The 16,096-nt window shown below is 42.1% G+C and overlaps 1 protein-coding gene across 2 annotated transcripts in view; it reads right to left on the reverse strand.

The window, feature by feature from the left end:
* The window catches only part of LOC135497392 (uncharacterized), a 114,919-nt gene that overhangs the window by 5,827 nt on the left and 92,996 nt on the right, over positions 1-16,096 (reverse strand). The window contains exons 2-9 of one of the 2 annotated variants that reach the window (XM_064787265.1): positions 11,058-11,225; positions 9,272-9,442; positions 8,393-8,511; positions 7,474-7,655; positions 6,981-7,137; positions 6,502-6,558; positions 1,204-2,737; positions 55-146 (exon numbers count right to left, since the gene is read on the reverse strand). In XM_064787265.1, coding sequence (XP_064643335.1) covers positions 55-146; positions 1,204-2,737; positions 6,502-6,558; positions 6,981-7,137; positions 7,474-7,655; positions 8,393-8,511; positions 9,272-9,442; positions 11,058-11,225 — 2,480 coding nt within the window. Of the gene's footprint in view, positions 1-54; positions 147-1,203; positions 2,810-6,501; positions 6,559-6,980; positions 7,138-7,473; positions 7,656-8,392; positions 8,512-9,271; positions 9,443-11,057; positions 11,226-16,096 lie in introns of both variants that reach the window. The other variant, XM_064787264.1, reaches the window with a different exon arrangement.

Consider the following 16,096-nt stretch of genomic DNA (forward strand, 5'->3'; position numbering starts at 1 on the left):
CAGGTTTCAATGAGAATACGACCTAGGAGACCACCGGGTGTGTTTTGTACTTACATAATAAGGCAAAAATATCATACGCCTTCTGCTGCTCGACTAGCTCATAACTAAGCTTCCGGTAGAAAACGTCCATCTGTAAAAAGTTTTCTCTGCAAGAGAAACAAAGCGAAAGCATAATATCCGAGCATCTCTCAGCAATTCACAGGCGGAATAGCAGTGCGGTAGCTATTTGTTTCAGTGTGGTGAAAAGAGGTTTTGATGAGGCCTGGATTTCCGAAGAGGTACGTTCTTGTATCCGCCAAACTGACGACCTGGCTTTTTACAACGTTTTGTACTAGAAAAAAAGATGCTTCATCTGGGCTCAAGCTTAGATGCCAGTATGATAGCAATGCCAGTAGCTTTTAAGGTTCATAGGGCGATTATTTTTGACTTTTCAGCAAATATCTCAGCTCATTGATCCTCTTAACTCTTTACTCACTGAAAGTGAAGTCTATTTTTCACACGTTCAATTTGACCAACTGAACATGGTAGCGAAGATCATGAAAGAAAAGAATAGTGCCAAGAATAGAGCATAACAGTCCAGTTTACAAGTCAGTAAGCTCCCTACATCACTCAAGTTGATATGCTATTTCCTTCCCTAGTCGTCACTGTGAGCAGGACCGATAATAAACACATTAAAATAATACGCAACCGATATGTTGACAAAAAAGGATTGCCCAAATGCAACAATTAGTCGTTACTTTGTGGTGAAGTATAAAAAGGTGAAATTTAAAGTGAAAATGAAGGATAATATAACAACTGACATATAATAAGGGAAAGTTTAAGAGAAAACGGGCCACATTTCGAGCACAAAAAGAAGAGAATGCACACGAGAAAGCATTCCGAAATTCTGCCAGAGAAAAAATGATGAAAAGTTTCGTGTAGATGTTGTATTTCTGAGGAGTGTCTGCAAAAGTTAGCAAGAGCTGAATTTATTTATAGAAACAATTGCAAAGTATTCAAAAACGCGTTTGATGAGTTCAATTGATTTATCACTTTCCGAAAGCAAACAAGACAGGATGCGGTACCGGTGCTTCCTCAAAGGACACCTTGTGATTGGCTCATTTGAAATTGCCAGGCCGGTGATGCAGGATATAAAACTTCTGATTGGATGTCATATCCGCGAATGGGGTTTAACTGATCTGAGAAAGAAAACCCTCAACTTACTTATAAAAATTCGTGTCCAATTTGTTGGCACTGATGTATTCCTGGAAATCATCTGACATCTTCTCGAAGGCTCTGAAGAAGCTGTTGTCCCTGTTCCCCATCACAGTGCGCAAGTCATAATGATCTCGCACGTGCTCGTAGAGTTTCGTTGTCTCATTTGTGACATTTGTGTAGCTGAGGACCCCCCACGACGTGTTGGCGTACTCGTAATAGGGTTTCGAGTCCACGTCATCTAAAATTGTCTTCCAAATTCTGAATGTCGCATGTTTGAATTTACTCCAATTGTCGTAAAGCGTCTGACTTCGCGTTCTTACTTCATTAAAGAATAAATCTAATTGCGTTATATGATTTTTGACGTCAGTATTAATAAGCACCTTTGCAATTGGCGTTTTGCCAGTTGTTTGGTTGTTAAGGTAATCACGCGCTTGCTTCAAAGCAGATGAATATTTTGGCCACACAGTGTCCCGGATGTCACGGCATTTATTGACTAAGCTCTCTAGGTTCAACTTCATATCAAAATATATTTTGTTAAAATCTTCTGTCAACTTCCGGAAATGCTCGATTCGCTCTTGCATCTGCTCCACAGGAAATTCGATCACTTCCGCTAACGTATTACTCCGCGAGCCGAAGAACATCTTCGAGAGAAGTGTGAAATTCGCCGCCAGCTCCATAAATAATCCGCCATTGAATCTGTTTTCTAAATATGCATCTTCTAGAATGGAGGAGAGGTTATGATAAATATAAATGAGCGATTGTAAATCCGTGAAGGTCCGGTTCAGGTAATATAAAGAATATGAATTTTCGCGAGACACAGCGGTATGCAGTAAAACTTTAGGCACGATAATTCTGCCCTCTTCCTTTTCTTTTTGTACCCCTTCAACGACGAACTGGTACTCAAAAATGGGAACGCCATTTGCGTAAGCGTCCTTGGCGTCCGTGATGTTTTGTAAAGCATTTTGAGTGAGTAGCCGACGGGCGTCAATGTCTATTTTCAGCAGACTGTAAATCATGTTTCTCGTTGCAGTGTCATTCGTCTTCAACAATGTGCGCACCTGGTGCTCGCATTTGAAAATGAAATCAAAATAGTTGAGTGAGACCTGCGAGAATGTCCGTTCGTCCATGGCCATAACGCCTCGGAGGAAATTCTTCCGGACAACGAATTCCTGGAAGGCATACATGGTGGCTTTCCTTTTACAAATGTAATCCATACTGTCTAAGATGTCTTTCAATGCCGCCACGTTACCGTCTAACAAGCTCTTAAACTCAACATACAACATCTTCTCAATGTCGTCTGCCGTTGTCGCTGCTGCGTTGATTATAGTAGAGTCAACTTCAAAATAGCGATCCTCAACTTTGTGTGCCGTATCTCTTGCGTTTATGTAACGTTCTAACAGTGCATCTGTATCCACGATTTTCAGCATTGTGTCGACATCGAAATTCGACGTCGCGCTATAGCTAAAGTTTGGTTCATAAATGGTTGTACTGCACGGGAGCGGGCATTTACATATATCCTTACCCGGGTGATTAAACTCCTCTGAAACGATACCAGCACCGAAATCAGTCCCATCTTCATTAATTATGTAATTAAATTTGACCTTGAATTCGTCTGAAATGAGACCAAAACCGGGAAATGCCCCATCAGCTACATGCGGTTAAAAGAGCACATGCATACGAGTTGAAATGCATCAGGATGCACGGATTCCCATGTCTGTGTGTTTCATATAATTCGGAGGACCGTCTTCTGAGTAGGCCTAAATGCCATGTTATCTGATATTTCCTTTTTTATTGTTTTCGATCTTGACATTCTTGGTCAGATTTTTTGGACTGATCTGTAATGGACTACGTTCAATGACGTCACCACTTATGAACCAACCAGGTTGCAGTGACTGCTAGTTGCAATAGTGTTTAGTTTCGGTATGGCATCGCCTTGTTGGGTAAATAGGCTAAGTCTCATTTCTCAGGAATTCTGTTATGACGCAGATAAAGAATGGCAGTATTGGTCAAACATTAGTGATTAATGGAAAAATTGGTCGATGGTGTTTAACTCACTTTTTAATGCTTTCTTCATGTCAGATTTTCTCTGATGATCAGGAGATGCTGACCTTCCAGATGATAATCAACATTTCCCCAATGGAGTTAGTTTGATAGACCAAAGGGGAAAATAACTGTTATTAGTTGGAATGACAGTCGCAGGGCTATATTATGGGTGAGCCTAACGACATCTCCAAATGATGGATCATCTGGTCGTTAGTTTACAATCAAGACGGCTATTACTTGCCGGATATAAACCTCAGGAAGTGTAAAGATCCTTATCTGCCTTTTCAGAGATGCCGAGGTTTCTCAGCAACACAATGCGCTACGGTCACGTGGTAAAAGGTCAAATAACATCCATGGATTGACCAATAATGCACAAACTCATCTGTCACATATTGGACACTAAAACATAAAGACCAGAAAGCAACGTCATGCATAAGTTAGACTCACTTAACCAAAGCTTTTTCACTTCACAAAAGGTTTGAGAGACTACCTACCCAATGCAATTTAAAGCGTTAACTGGAAGTGCTGACTTGAGTAAACACGAAGATATGCAACGCTCCGAGCAGGTTGTTTTAGTTTTCCATTTCACTCCTAGGTGGAAGAATCTGCTTCGTACACTCCTGCCACCTAGGAGGCAACTCATGAACAAAAATTGTTTCATCTGCGAAGAGAAGCTGATATTTTCTGGTTACTAAAATCAATATATCTGGTTAAAAAGTGACTATTTTTGCGGGAAGTTTTGTTTTATGTGAAGTAAGCACCTTATTACTTATCACAGAAGGAGCATTTTTACTCCGCCTGCAAGGTTTTTGTAACAAATTCAAAAACTAAGACCCTTATTTGACTTAAGCTCAGGCAGGGCCAAGTCAGTCATATCTTATCCAAACAGCAAAGCCCTTGAATTTAACAAAAACACTCTGGGTTGGTTTTGTGCGTTTTGTGGTGGTCTCAGGAAAGGAATGGAAATGTTAAAAGTCAAACGCAATCCAATGAAAATCTAACTGAATCTATATAATCAACAATTAAACATGCTAATTTTGGACTACTTAGAAGACGGTCATTTGAAATCTAAAATCAAATGGAAAACTGAGGTTACTTAACTTCGTGATTTCTATGGGAACGCGACCCTGAAAAGAGCGACAGTCGGTCCCTCAAAGCTCTTACAAGCAGCGAAGGGCTGGCTATGTGCTATCGAATATTTTCTTTTCCTTTGAAAAGGTAAGCTTTGCTGGGTAATTCTTTAAAAGGAATGATCATCTTACAGGATTAAATTCGATTTTAATTTATAATTATGATGAAACTTGGTAGCCTATTTTACAAGTATTGTAGTCTATCAAGTTTTGGTAATCTTTCGTCTTCATAAATGTTCCAGGAGATTTGGTTATTGAGTGAAGTCCCGTATATTCGCCTTGCTTCGGGCGAGTTTTCTACCACCAGTAGGAAAAGCACCGAAAAATAGCAAGTACTTTAAGGAATTTGTTTAAATTAATGTGAAAAACGAATTACACAGTTGCCGCTAGCCTTTAACATGTTTATTATGTTTTGAAAAGTCGTGCGTTTGCGATTTCTGGGCGGGGATCGGTGGGTGTGTGTTGGGTGAGCGTACATCGTGCGTGTTGTAGGCTAATCAGACATGGTGATGACCAAGGACGACATCAAGGAGGAGAGCGGTTGAGGGTCACACCGGATTTTTCATTCACATTATGCATGCAACGTTCACTGCATGGCATCTCATTTCAGAGCAACAGGCGTATTTTACGTTCTACCATATCCGCTTATGTTCATGTTCGACTCTGTTCACAGGCGGTTATGGATCGAAGATCAAAACATTGACTTTCATTGTGTAGGCTTTCAATGTTGTAAGGCACCTCATTTTCATTCATGTTTCTCACTTTTGATAGAGACGAAATCAATTGCCTACACAGTAAAATACCCAATACACTGTCAGGAGTAAAATGCAGTACTCAATTACTCCGGAATGACGCACTCCCGCGCTCCTCTTTGGGACGAGGCGTGGGCGGGGACTGTCTTTGAGTGTGGGGCATCTGAAAGAAAGGTTCAACCTCGAGTTACGGCAAGGGACCTAAATCTGCAAAGGCAAGATGGTTTGTGACGCATTCTTCCACTACCACATATTCTATCATTCAATGATTTGACATCCAGAATTATCATACACGACCCTTACCAATGCCTAACATGCCTTCCGACACTTTCTTGTTTCATTTATCATCAACACCAGCACATTAACAAATGCCATAGCAGAAAAGGTCAATGAAACTAGCTAAGACTCAAATACTCTCCTCTCACTTTTATAACAACAGTGACAAATGTAATACGAGTTACATGTAAGGCTCTAGTTCAAATGCAGGATTTGAAGACTTTCGATTCGGGTGTCTCAGAAAGTAACTGAAGTAGCAGAAACAACGGGTAACTTCAAGTTTAGCAAAAACGAACTCATTTTCGATTTAAGAGAATACTTCGCCATGAGTGGATGATTGCATAACAAATTTTCAGACTCGAACAATTTTAGGGTAACACATTCATATTTGCAAAAAGAATAATGTAAATTTTCATGCGTCGTATGAAACGTACCAAGAATGGTTTTCGATAAATGCATGGCACACATGTATGCATGAAAGGTAAGCATGCTTTGAGGAGATACCGGCTCTCGTGCAGGTCTGAATTGTTCAAGGTACGTGTAGTATATTTCTATAGCTATACTCACTCTCAATTTCTGGTTTTTATTTGATGTATTACAACGAAAGAACGAATGAATTATGAGCTTTGCTAGTTTATCGTTGACCAGGTTGAACATGCCTCAATACGATGTTACACCATCACCAATAGCAGTTATTTAGATAACTATTTACTCAAGCAGAGCTTTATTGTGTAAATACATTGTATACATTAGTTCCAAAATTCACGATTTCCAATCTTCGAAACAGTTTTAGTTGTTATTTGAGGTACCATCCTGACTCGGCACACACTCTGGACGCAGAGGATCGGGCGCCTCGTCTCTTCCCTAATATAGGAAGACCATGATCATCAGGATTACTCGGGATAGAATGATATTGGACTTGTGCATCGTTAACTTTCTTTATGGTTGTAGAATGTAAAACGGAAACATCTGTCGTAATGATTTCAAAATCATCATATTGACTTCAGAGTCGTCATTCTTCTGAAGATTGCCTTGCTGATTTGTAGCATAACCAAGAACCATTGCATGTTTACGGACAGACAAAAAGAAAGAAATGTACGCACCTTTGGCATTGAGGACGCAAGAGAAGTACTGGCCCAGGTTACACACAGGGGGAACGCCTGGAAGAAAATACAGATTTATTAAGAAGACGAATTCAAGAATAGCCTACGTGACTTTTTAAATTTCGTTCAAGGTCCGCTTCCAACTGAAAAAAAAATCGCCTTTCGGGACCAATAAACTTCCACGTTGCGTGACCAGGGGTGACGTCAGACACGTCACGGTCGAGGTAGCCGAAATTGCAAATCCTGTATTCCCTATATCATTATAACCAAAAGTGATGCCTTCAGAGGACGATTGCCATTGGCGATCATAACGGCATGATTGAGGACTCACTCTTGTCGACATTTATACACGGGAATGACAATCCCATTTGCTTCATGCTGATTACATACCCTTGCAAAATTACACAACTTTTAACATTTGCTTAAAGTTGTGAAGGAAAAGAAGGAGAAGAAGACAAAGAAGACAAAGCTGTACGTACCATCTTTCTGTGGCATATAGAACATGCGACAGCCGCACCGCTTCTCATAGAAATCCTTCATACATTCTAGTTTGCATCCAGTTTCTGAATAGACGGGGAAATGCTCCAGGACGTTACTCCCTGAGCAGTTACCATGGGGACCAGGAAGATATTTCATCTAAAAAACAATAAGGAGACAATGTATGCTGAGTCTTAGCAATTACGTTTTTAAAGGGGGTCCATAGGAAGGAACCATTATGCATTGATCGCACACACTCGGCCTCGTGTGACTTGTGAAAAAATGAACAGCATGCACTGTAAGATAACAGGGACACCTATCCGTGATTTCTTGTAACTTAATCTGGCCCATTCGGCTCCTAAACCTATTCTTTCCTTATAAACATGCATTAATGAAGTCCACCTTGAAGTGGAAGCACCCTACCAGAGAGGATGTCTTCAAAGCAAGACAAATTTGAATGCAACACCACAACATTTAAGAACCTGTGGTACCTACCACAAGCACCTTGACTCCTATAAAAGTATGTGTTCCCGTGGCTACAGCTTGGCCCAGCTCATAGACCAGAGGCACCTCGTCCGTGTCGTAGAGCAGGACCTTCAGGCCCGCCGAGTCGTGCGGGCCATGCATGTACTCGTATTGTTCTACATTTACTGTGAGACGGAGACCATGTTCCGTACCTGAAAACAAGATTGACCGAGTGGACCTTAGAGTAACCAGCCTATAGGTGCAACAGTACGTAGCCTCATGGCAAAGACCCTCGCCTCAGAAACCAACCAATGATAACAGAGTGTAACTTTCAAACTGGCCAATAAAACTGTGCGTGTATGTGCTCTCTCCGTTCTACATTCATGAAGGCCAACCGAGAGGCGGAAATTCATTTTGGTCATATTTTGAAAGTATTTATCACTTTTAAGGGTGATTGTATTAGAGTGGTAAATGATAACTAAGAATACTGTCTATCAAATACAAATGTAGTTATGAGCTCAAATGCACCGAGGAAAGAGATTTTTTAAGTAAAAGTTACGATGTGTTCATCAAGCAACCGAAATTCATATTTTCACCATTCAACAAAAGCCCACCGATGTACCCTAGTATCAGTCACGACTTGACATTTAGCAGCGCCATTTGGGGTTAAGGAACCAGCCTGAGTTGAGTCACGATGTCATCATCAGATCACGCCAGTGGCCAAATCAATCCATGACCTTGGCTGAGACGCTAGGTGATAGCTGATATTATTTGATGTATGGCCCAATTACCAGCGTCTGATATTTCATTGTAATAATACAGGCGGCATTCGCGCGCACGGCAATGAGAGGTGGCGCCAAGATTGCTCGGCTGGGGCTCCCTAAAGTCTGCTTAAAGGTTTGCTTTGGCCCAAAAACCCGACCTCCCTGCGGAATACATGTATAGTTACCTGTGTCTGATATGTACAAAGGATGTGCCTGGTCTCCGTTGAAGGCGTAACAAACACCGTGATCTGTCAAAATCATGGTGAAATTTTCATGAGAGCAAGGAGAGCCATCCCAAAAACATCTGCAACGAGAAATGGAGTGTAAATGTAATGTTTTGGGAAGAACTCTGATAAACCGCGGGGACTCCAGACTTTTCACCGACAAACAGTGGAAATATCAGCGGATGCGCACTTTATTAAGAGTTCAGTGGTTGAGAGTGTGTAATGGTCTCACAGAGTTTCAATAGTCAATAGCCAATAGACGATGTGTATTTGACTTCTTGACCCTTTGGGTCTTTGCCCCGTTTCCCACATTGCTTGTCCTCACTCTCAGGTCACGGATTCTCACCGAGTCAATGTTGTTTCCTAATCGCAGAACACTTTAAGACAGGGAACGCTGAATCAAAATTTGACATGACATCCATTGGGGGTTTGTAATCAATATCCACACTCATGTCATTCTGCCAACAACTTGTAATCGCTCAAAGAGCCTTTGCCGAAAGCTTTCCTTTCGTCATTTCATATGACCACCTCATCCGGTCTGGATCAGATAGACCTGAGATAAGTCGCGCAACATGGCCACCGTATTTTCAAACACAATCATATCGAGTAAGTCATCAATTCCATAAGTGTCCGTACTACAAAGAGTAGTTGATAACGCAGATAGCGCCTGGGACTTGGCGGTGCGGTCATTGAATGACGAAGGAAGGCGTCGGGGAGGAAATAATATCAGAAAGAACTCCCTAATAAGGTGTATTCAGGCCACCAATATATCACTAAGGAGAGGAGCGTATTATTTGGCCTTTTGGCTCACGTGTCCCCAATTCCAATCCCTTCACTTACCTGACTATCATATCCTCCTTTAGATGCGCGGTAGGGAGATAAAGATCTTCGAAATTCACCTGAGAATAGTTATTTCTTGTCAAGTTATCTAACTTTTCTTGTTTGTCTGGTTTCTCATTGTATATCTCTTCTAGAAGATTTAAATAACCTAACCTGGCAGCCTCGGTTATCCTGAAAATATAAAACGTAAACATACATGACGTGGTAAGGTAAGGTTTATTAGTGAGGTTTCGCAACGACCCGTTTAGGCCCTACGACGACGTTTATCTATTGTGTGAGTTTACCTGAACAATAGATAAACGTCGTCGAAGGGCCTAACCGGGCGGTTGCGAAACCTCACAATTATCTAATTTTGCCCCTTACTTTGCAGTAAACGAAATCTTCACAAGCCCAATACACGGTCTATTGTCATTATACAAAGCCCGCTCGCACCTAGGCATTAAGTCCTATTGTTCTTTTGTCTGATCAAAGGGTTGTCAGGGCAAATCTTGATAACATAGACCCCACAAACAGCTTTCATGGGGGTCAATACGACTAAAGCTTCAAGGCCTGATAAATGTTATGTTACATTGGAGACTTCTGGCAAATGTTCAAGACTTAAGCCCGCAGCACACTAGCCGCCAACTTTGGCGACAAGAAGTGTTCAACTGACGCCTCTCGACGCCGAAGTTGGCGGCCAGTGGATCCCGGTCAGAGCACACCTGCCCAGAATCGGCGTCCAGTAGCGTCTTTTCCGCCACTTTAGGCTGCCATTTTGAAATCATGTGACATCAAAACGCATACTGATTGGCCAGAGCCTCGCCGCCGACGCCAATTCAGGCGGCAATCCGTAGCACACCTGGCTTCTTCTTGCGTTCAAACGCGGCGACACGCGTCAAAAATCAAACATGTTAGATATTTGGCGTTTAAATGCGGTAAGTGGCGGCAAGTCGTGTTCGCCGAGGCCGTTCGTAGCAGACTAGGGATTTTTCAGGCGTTCAGGACTCTTGCGGCAAAAAACGCCTGTGAACGCCGACGTTGGCGGCTAGTGTGCTACGGGCTTTAGAAGTGCAAAGAATATGGCCAAATGCCCACTTGGTGATAATTGAGTCTTAGTAACATTTGACAACAATCATGACCATATAATAAACAACCCGATCTTTGCCATCGACCGACATTAGCCCAGTGAACTTAAAGACAATTTATCACCAGGCTAATGCAGGAATGGATATCATCTCCAGTCTTTGCCATGAAAGTAACCTCTCTCTCACTGGGATTGCTCAATTATCAATAACTCGTATCTACATGATCCACTTTTCCAATTAGGTTATTGTATGTCAAAGCCATTGTATCTATAATTCATTCTTCAGCAACGGAAAAATCATTCACCATGATAACCATGACATGTTTTATACCTTTTTTCACATTTAGAAGTTTAATGGCTGATCGGGGAGCTGTAGCCGGTTGTTGATATTGCAACCGCTAAGGCCACAGAAGTATGGTTCTACTCCGTAGTCTTGGTTGATATGAAAGCACGAATCAGTAATGCGTCTGCTGAGTCTGTAGTCAAACGCGGCATGTACTGCAGCGGAATGTCTTTTAATATGATTGTTGTCAGTAGTGTGTCGTTTTGATCTTCATCTGCCTGCGGCGGAACTGCGTCGAACAAGCATGTAAGGCGCCGTCTGATTGGCCATTACCAGATTTAAGGTAGAAAAATCTCTGAAGAAAGTGGCGAAGGCCGTTAATCAAGTGTAACAGGTCGCTATCATTTCGACAGCTACTCCCCCGATGTGACGTTACTTACCTGAAAGCGTTCTGATTGCAAATGGCGACTGCAGGGAAGCGGATGGTTTTGTTGAAGTTTATCTCGACGTTGACCGTCACGGGGAATCGGCAGTAAAAAATGATTCGATCAACGATTTGGAAGACCATGATACCAGAGCAGGTGCAGATAAGAAGAAGCCACAGCAGTCTGGAAAGAAAACGTGGGAAGTAGATGTCAGATTAGGCGATCAATTTGGCCGGAGACTTGGTCCAGCGTGTCTTTGGACTGGACCCGTTTGTCAGTTGTCTCTGCACGAAAACAGAGCAGCTACGGGTAGGTTTATGGGAACTGACTTTCTTCAAACCAGTGCGGGCTGCAAGGAAGTAAGATCAATTTAAAGTAGAAAAGTAGGTAACTGCCAAGCTGCCCATCCAAAGCAGGTCGATTCAGCTTTGATGGTAAAATGACAGTACACTGGCCTCATGGCCGTCAACGAAGACAAGGTTATAAGGATCTTAGAGAGGAACAAGAGACTACTGCCATGTTTATTCGGGGCAGAGGCCTGTATATCATAGCCATTAAAGAAAATCGAACGCTAAAACGAAGCAGCACATTTTTATAATGAGTTCGGCCTCCGGAAAAAGGACTAAGATCACTTGCAAGAAAATCTGACGATGCTTCCCATAACCTTAGAGAAATCAACCATACATGTAGCCAAATCCAATATCTTCAACCAATATCTTACTACACTACAAACATCTTTGCCTGTGCATGTTCCGGATGCGATTAGCTATCATTCCGTTTGAAGACCGTAGCTGACTTAATATCATATCGTAGTATATATACACTTGGCAAATCCTGTCGCATGGTGCTTAGAGATCGATTCTAATCACAGACTTCCACACACGGATTTATCAGACCGTGTTCTAGTGAGTTAAAAAGATTTCGCCTCCTTCTGAACCAGAATGTTTATCAAAAGCTTGAATTGGAACCGATGCATGCGAGCGGAAGATTTTTTCTGATGTGTTTTTGCCTTGGGCCAATCTACACTGAAATTTTATTGCGACAATCAAGAACAAATAAAGCGAGCTCTTTTATTTCTGCGACACCCCATGCGATAGTGCTTCATTTTATGTCGCAGTACACCCAAACTACCTATAGATCGCATGCGCTTTGAATGCTATGCGAAATCGTCTCCAATCGCACTCTAATGCAAATTGCGACAACGTATGCATGCCGTCACGCGTGCGTTTTGCTGCAACCGCTTTCATTTGAAACCATCCATCGAGTAAACAAACCTTTCTGCGATGAACGCAAAGGGCGATATCTCGAACTATGATGAACCGTCCGTAGTTAATCGGAAACGCTCCCTCAGGGAAAGACGAGGAATATATTTCAAATTTATATTGATTAAAAAAACATCCTTAGTCACACGGATCCAGTACATCCCGCTCGCAAGCTTCTTCATTTATGGTGTTGTCAAAATGTCATTATGTTGTATTCATAGATGTATCAAAACCAAGAAAGGACTATTAATGAACGCATATTTATCACTGCCAAAATATCGATAGTGGAATTCACTTTTAATTAACTCGGAGACTGAAGATAAGGTATCTGACTTCTTTCCATCGGCTGATTCAAAATCTCGACCTGTTGGTTTATCTCAAAATTTCTTTTGGTAATCTCTTTAAGCGGATCGGCCATTAATCATCGAATGACAGTATTGGTAGCAGGATCTGCCACAGTGGCGGCGCTGCGGTAGGTAAAGGCAGCAGTATACATGTGCAGATATTTATGATTATAATACTTTATTAACGACAACATTAACAATTATTGTCATTTGAGGCGTGTTTGTAGTGTCCAAGGGCGTTCCCACTATAGTTCCCTCTTAGTTTCTGCATGCGCAGCATGAGAACATCTGTCGAAGTCTCTGCTTGACGTCATCTCGATACTTCTTTCCGCCCCCTATACAGTAAAGGTAAAAGTTGATGCCATAATTCAACTCCCAAAACTGGATAATAATAAAATGTTGGCAATAAAATCTCAAACTCCAATACTCTTCTTCCATTTTGTAGTGTACCCTGACCGGCGGGATCACACTTATGACGTCATACAACCTGAAAGGAATTGACGTCACGACGTATGCAATACTAACAAGAATCAGCATTCTCGTAAAGTAGGCTGTTTCCTTCTCACGGGTCTTTTGGCCATCTTTGTTCACACCCATCTTGCCCGTTTCTTTGGCAGCTTTACGTAACACATAGATGATCCAGAGATTACAGAAAACGATAATACAGAAAGGCGCGATGGTCCCGATTGCTAGTTGATAAGCGTTGCCAAGGACTTCGAAGTCGGGGTCATCTGGCACTTGTATTTTTACCATTCTTGTACCTGAAAAGATGAAAACAGTTCAACCCAAGAGATACGGGGTAAATTGCTTCCATCTGGGTACATGTAGTCGCCTTCCTCTCATCTGAACGTACAGAGTCAGTAGTGAAGTTTGCAGCTACACGTTTTCAGCTACGAAACGTTGTAGCATAAATCACAGAGTCCCCCTGGATTTTAACTTAAATTAGCAAAATCAATTCAATTTAAAAACCAGAAGAAACCATGATGGAAATTGGTACAGTAATTTCTTTCTTGTAAAAGTAGCTGAATAAATATATTGATGTGCCTGTCTAATTGGATCTATTTCTTTTTCAGTTTCTACCGGTGGAATATTGCATCCCGAGAAAGACATACACGGAAGAGCTAACACAATTGATAAGACTTACTGCATATAGGGAGGTTAAGCAAGCGTACGAAAACGAAAACGAAGCCGAAAATGTCATTGAGCATAACATGTCAGCTTCTTTCTGCGTTTTCGTCTGCGTAATTCATCGATAGTTTTTGAATTCAACACCATAAAGCTTAAATTCCATAGTCCGAGTCTGATCCCTGTTTGCATGTAGCCAATATGCATTCGAGACCGACGGCACCGACTTCAACCGTGACCGGGGCAAAATAACTTCACAAGAAACACGAGGCACTTGTGCTTCCAATTCGTGACGTCATGACAGGTCAAGGTCACTGATGAAGCTTCAAGTTGGCGGTAAAAACGTTTCTCCTACTAAGACATTTTTTGTGCAGTTAATGAAGGGAACTAAGAGCTCATATTTCATTAAGAACTTCACATATCATCAAACGTTGATTGGAATGATGCCACGTCTTCCGTGGCGTTTGCCGATCTTGGTGAAATAGCCAGCTAAAGAAAGCACAAGACAGCGCGAGTGCCCCGTTGTCATGATGCAACAAGGGGTGATCGGGTGCACTTCTACGCTCTGCTTCGCTCGGAATCAAAAGTTGGGTCCAAGATCGGCAGTCACCTCCAACTACAACCTAATTGTAAGTGTCTTACCTCCCGTGTATTCACTCTCGACGATCTTAAACGTGAAGAACATGTAGACATTAATGCTGCAGAAGAATACAAAGATGGCGGCGATCGTAATACATGCACGGCGTGATGTACAGAGCCTGGGAGCGGACATGGGGAACCGCACGACGATCAGCCTATCTATGGTCATGGCGGCCAGATAGAAACCCGAAAGGATTGCCGAGGTGTACGCCAGGTACCATATCCCCCTGAAATAGAATCGTCGAGTCGGGGTAAATGATATTTTGAGAAGCGCAACATATTTGAAATTTCAGAATGTTTTAAAGTGGGACTATACGCAGATGCTAGCCTAAGGGTTAAAGTTGGTAGTCTTGAAGTGACTAGAAGACAATTGGGGGCCTGAGCTAGTATTCCAAATAAAAGCGGTATGGCTAGATGCTAGATGACGGCGATAGTAACACTGCACTTCTGGTTGTCTGTCATCACGATCTCGAAACCCATATTCATGAATGTTTCTATGACGGACATCTCGACGGAAACCTATCAAAATTTGCGTAAACCTTTACTCACTGCATGGCAAACTCAGAAGGTGCGTCCTCGACAGGGGCCCAGGAGATCCAGGCTAATGCCCATCCGTGCGTTATCGTTACATTGGAGTCAACAACAGCCAGAGCTGTCATGTAATTACAAGTAGAAATCTTCCGATTGTCTTTCTGCACAGTCACCAGAATTGACATGACGTTCCCGAAGAGAGCTAGAACCACCACCACAGCGAATACATATTGTGTGAAGATCTTGTAGAGGATACGAAGGGTTAGAACCGCGGGATCTACCTCCGTTGTAGCGGTCCAAAAAACGACGGTGGATTCGGCATTGTCAGCCATGTTGACGGCAGCAAGCTCCGTTTCCTTCTCCAGCAACTGACTTCAAAACCAAACTCTACTGACTTCACGAAAAAATGGCACTGCGCGCAAAAAACCGCTGGGAAATGTTGTCTTTTATGCTTCAAGGGGCTCGTTCTTGCTAATGCTTGGTAATGTTGGCTTGGTTTCTTTTTCTGGCCAAGTATGTATGTACTTTGGACTTGGCTTTTTCCGTCGCCAGGTATGTTACCAGAGAACTACGATGCAAAAGTATACGCAGCGCAGTACGAAACGAATCATTTGACGAGGCTTATCCGACGTACATCACCTGAACGGTGAGCTAGATGTAGAATGCATGAAATCAAATATGATATTACTGTTATATCAACTGGATATAAAACCCCCAGGGCGGGTCGGCGCAGGAGTTTTTATGACGACGAAGATGAGGACGCAATGATTGTAATTGGACTAGTTATGCAACAAAACAGCACGGACAATCGGCATACGAGATACAAAGATGTAATGGGCAGCAGTATACATGTACAGATATTTATGATTATAATACTTTATTAAAGACAACATTACCAATTATTGTCATTTGAGGCGTGTTTGTAGTGTCCAAGGGCGTTCCCACTATAGTTCCCTCTTAGTTTCTGCATGCGCAGCATGAGAACATCTGTCGAAGTCTCTGCTTGACGTCATCTCGATACTTCTTTCCGCCCCCTATACAGTAAAGGTAAAAGTTGATGCCATAATTCAACTCCCAAAACTGGATAATGATAAAATGTTGGCAATAAAATCTCAAACTCCAATACTCTTCTTCCATTTTGTAGTGTACCCTG

The sequence above is a fragment of the Lineus longissimus genome, chromosome 12 (assembly GCF_910592395.1).
Source record: "Lineus longissimus chromosome 12, tnLinLong1.2, whole genome shotgun sequence".
Taxonomy (NCBI): domain Eukaryota; kingdom Metazoa; phylum Nemertea; class Pilidiophora; order Heteronemertea; family Lineidae; genus Lineus; species Lineus longissimus.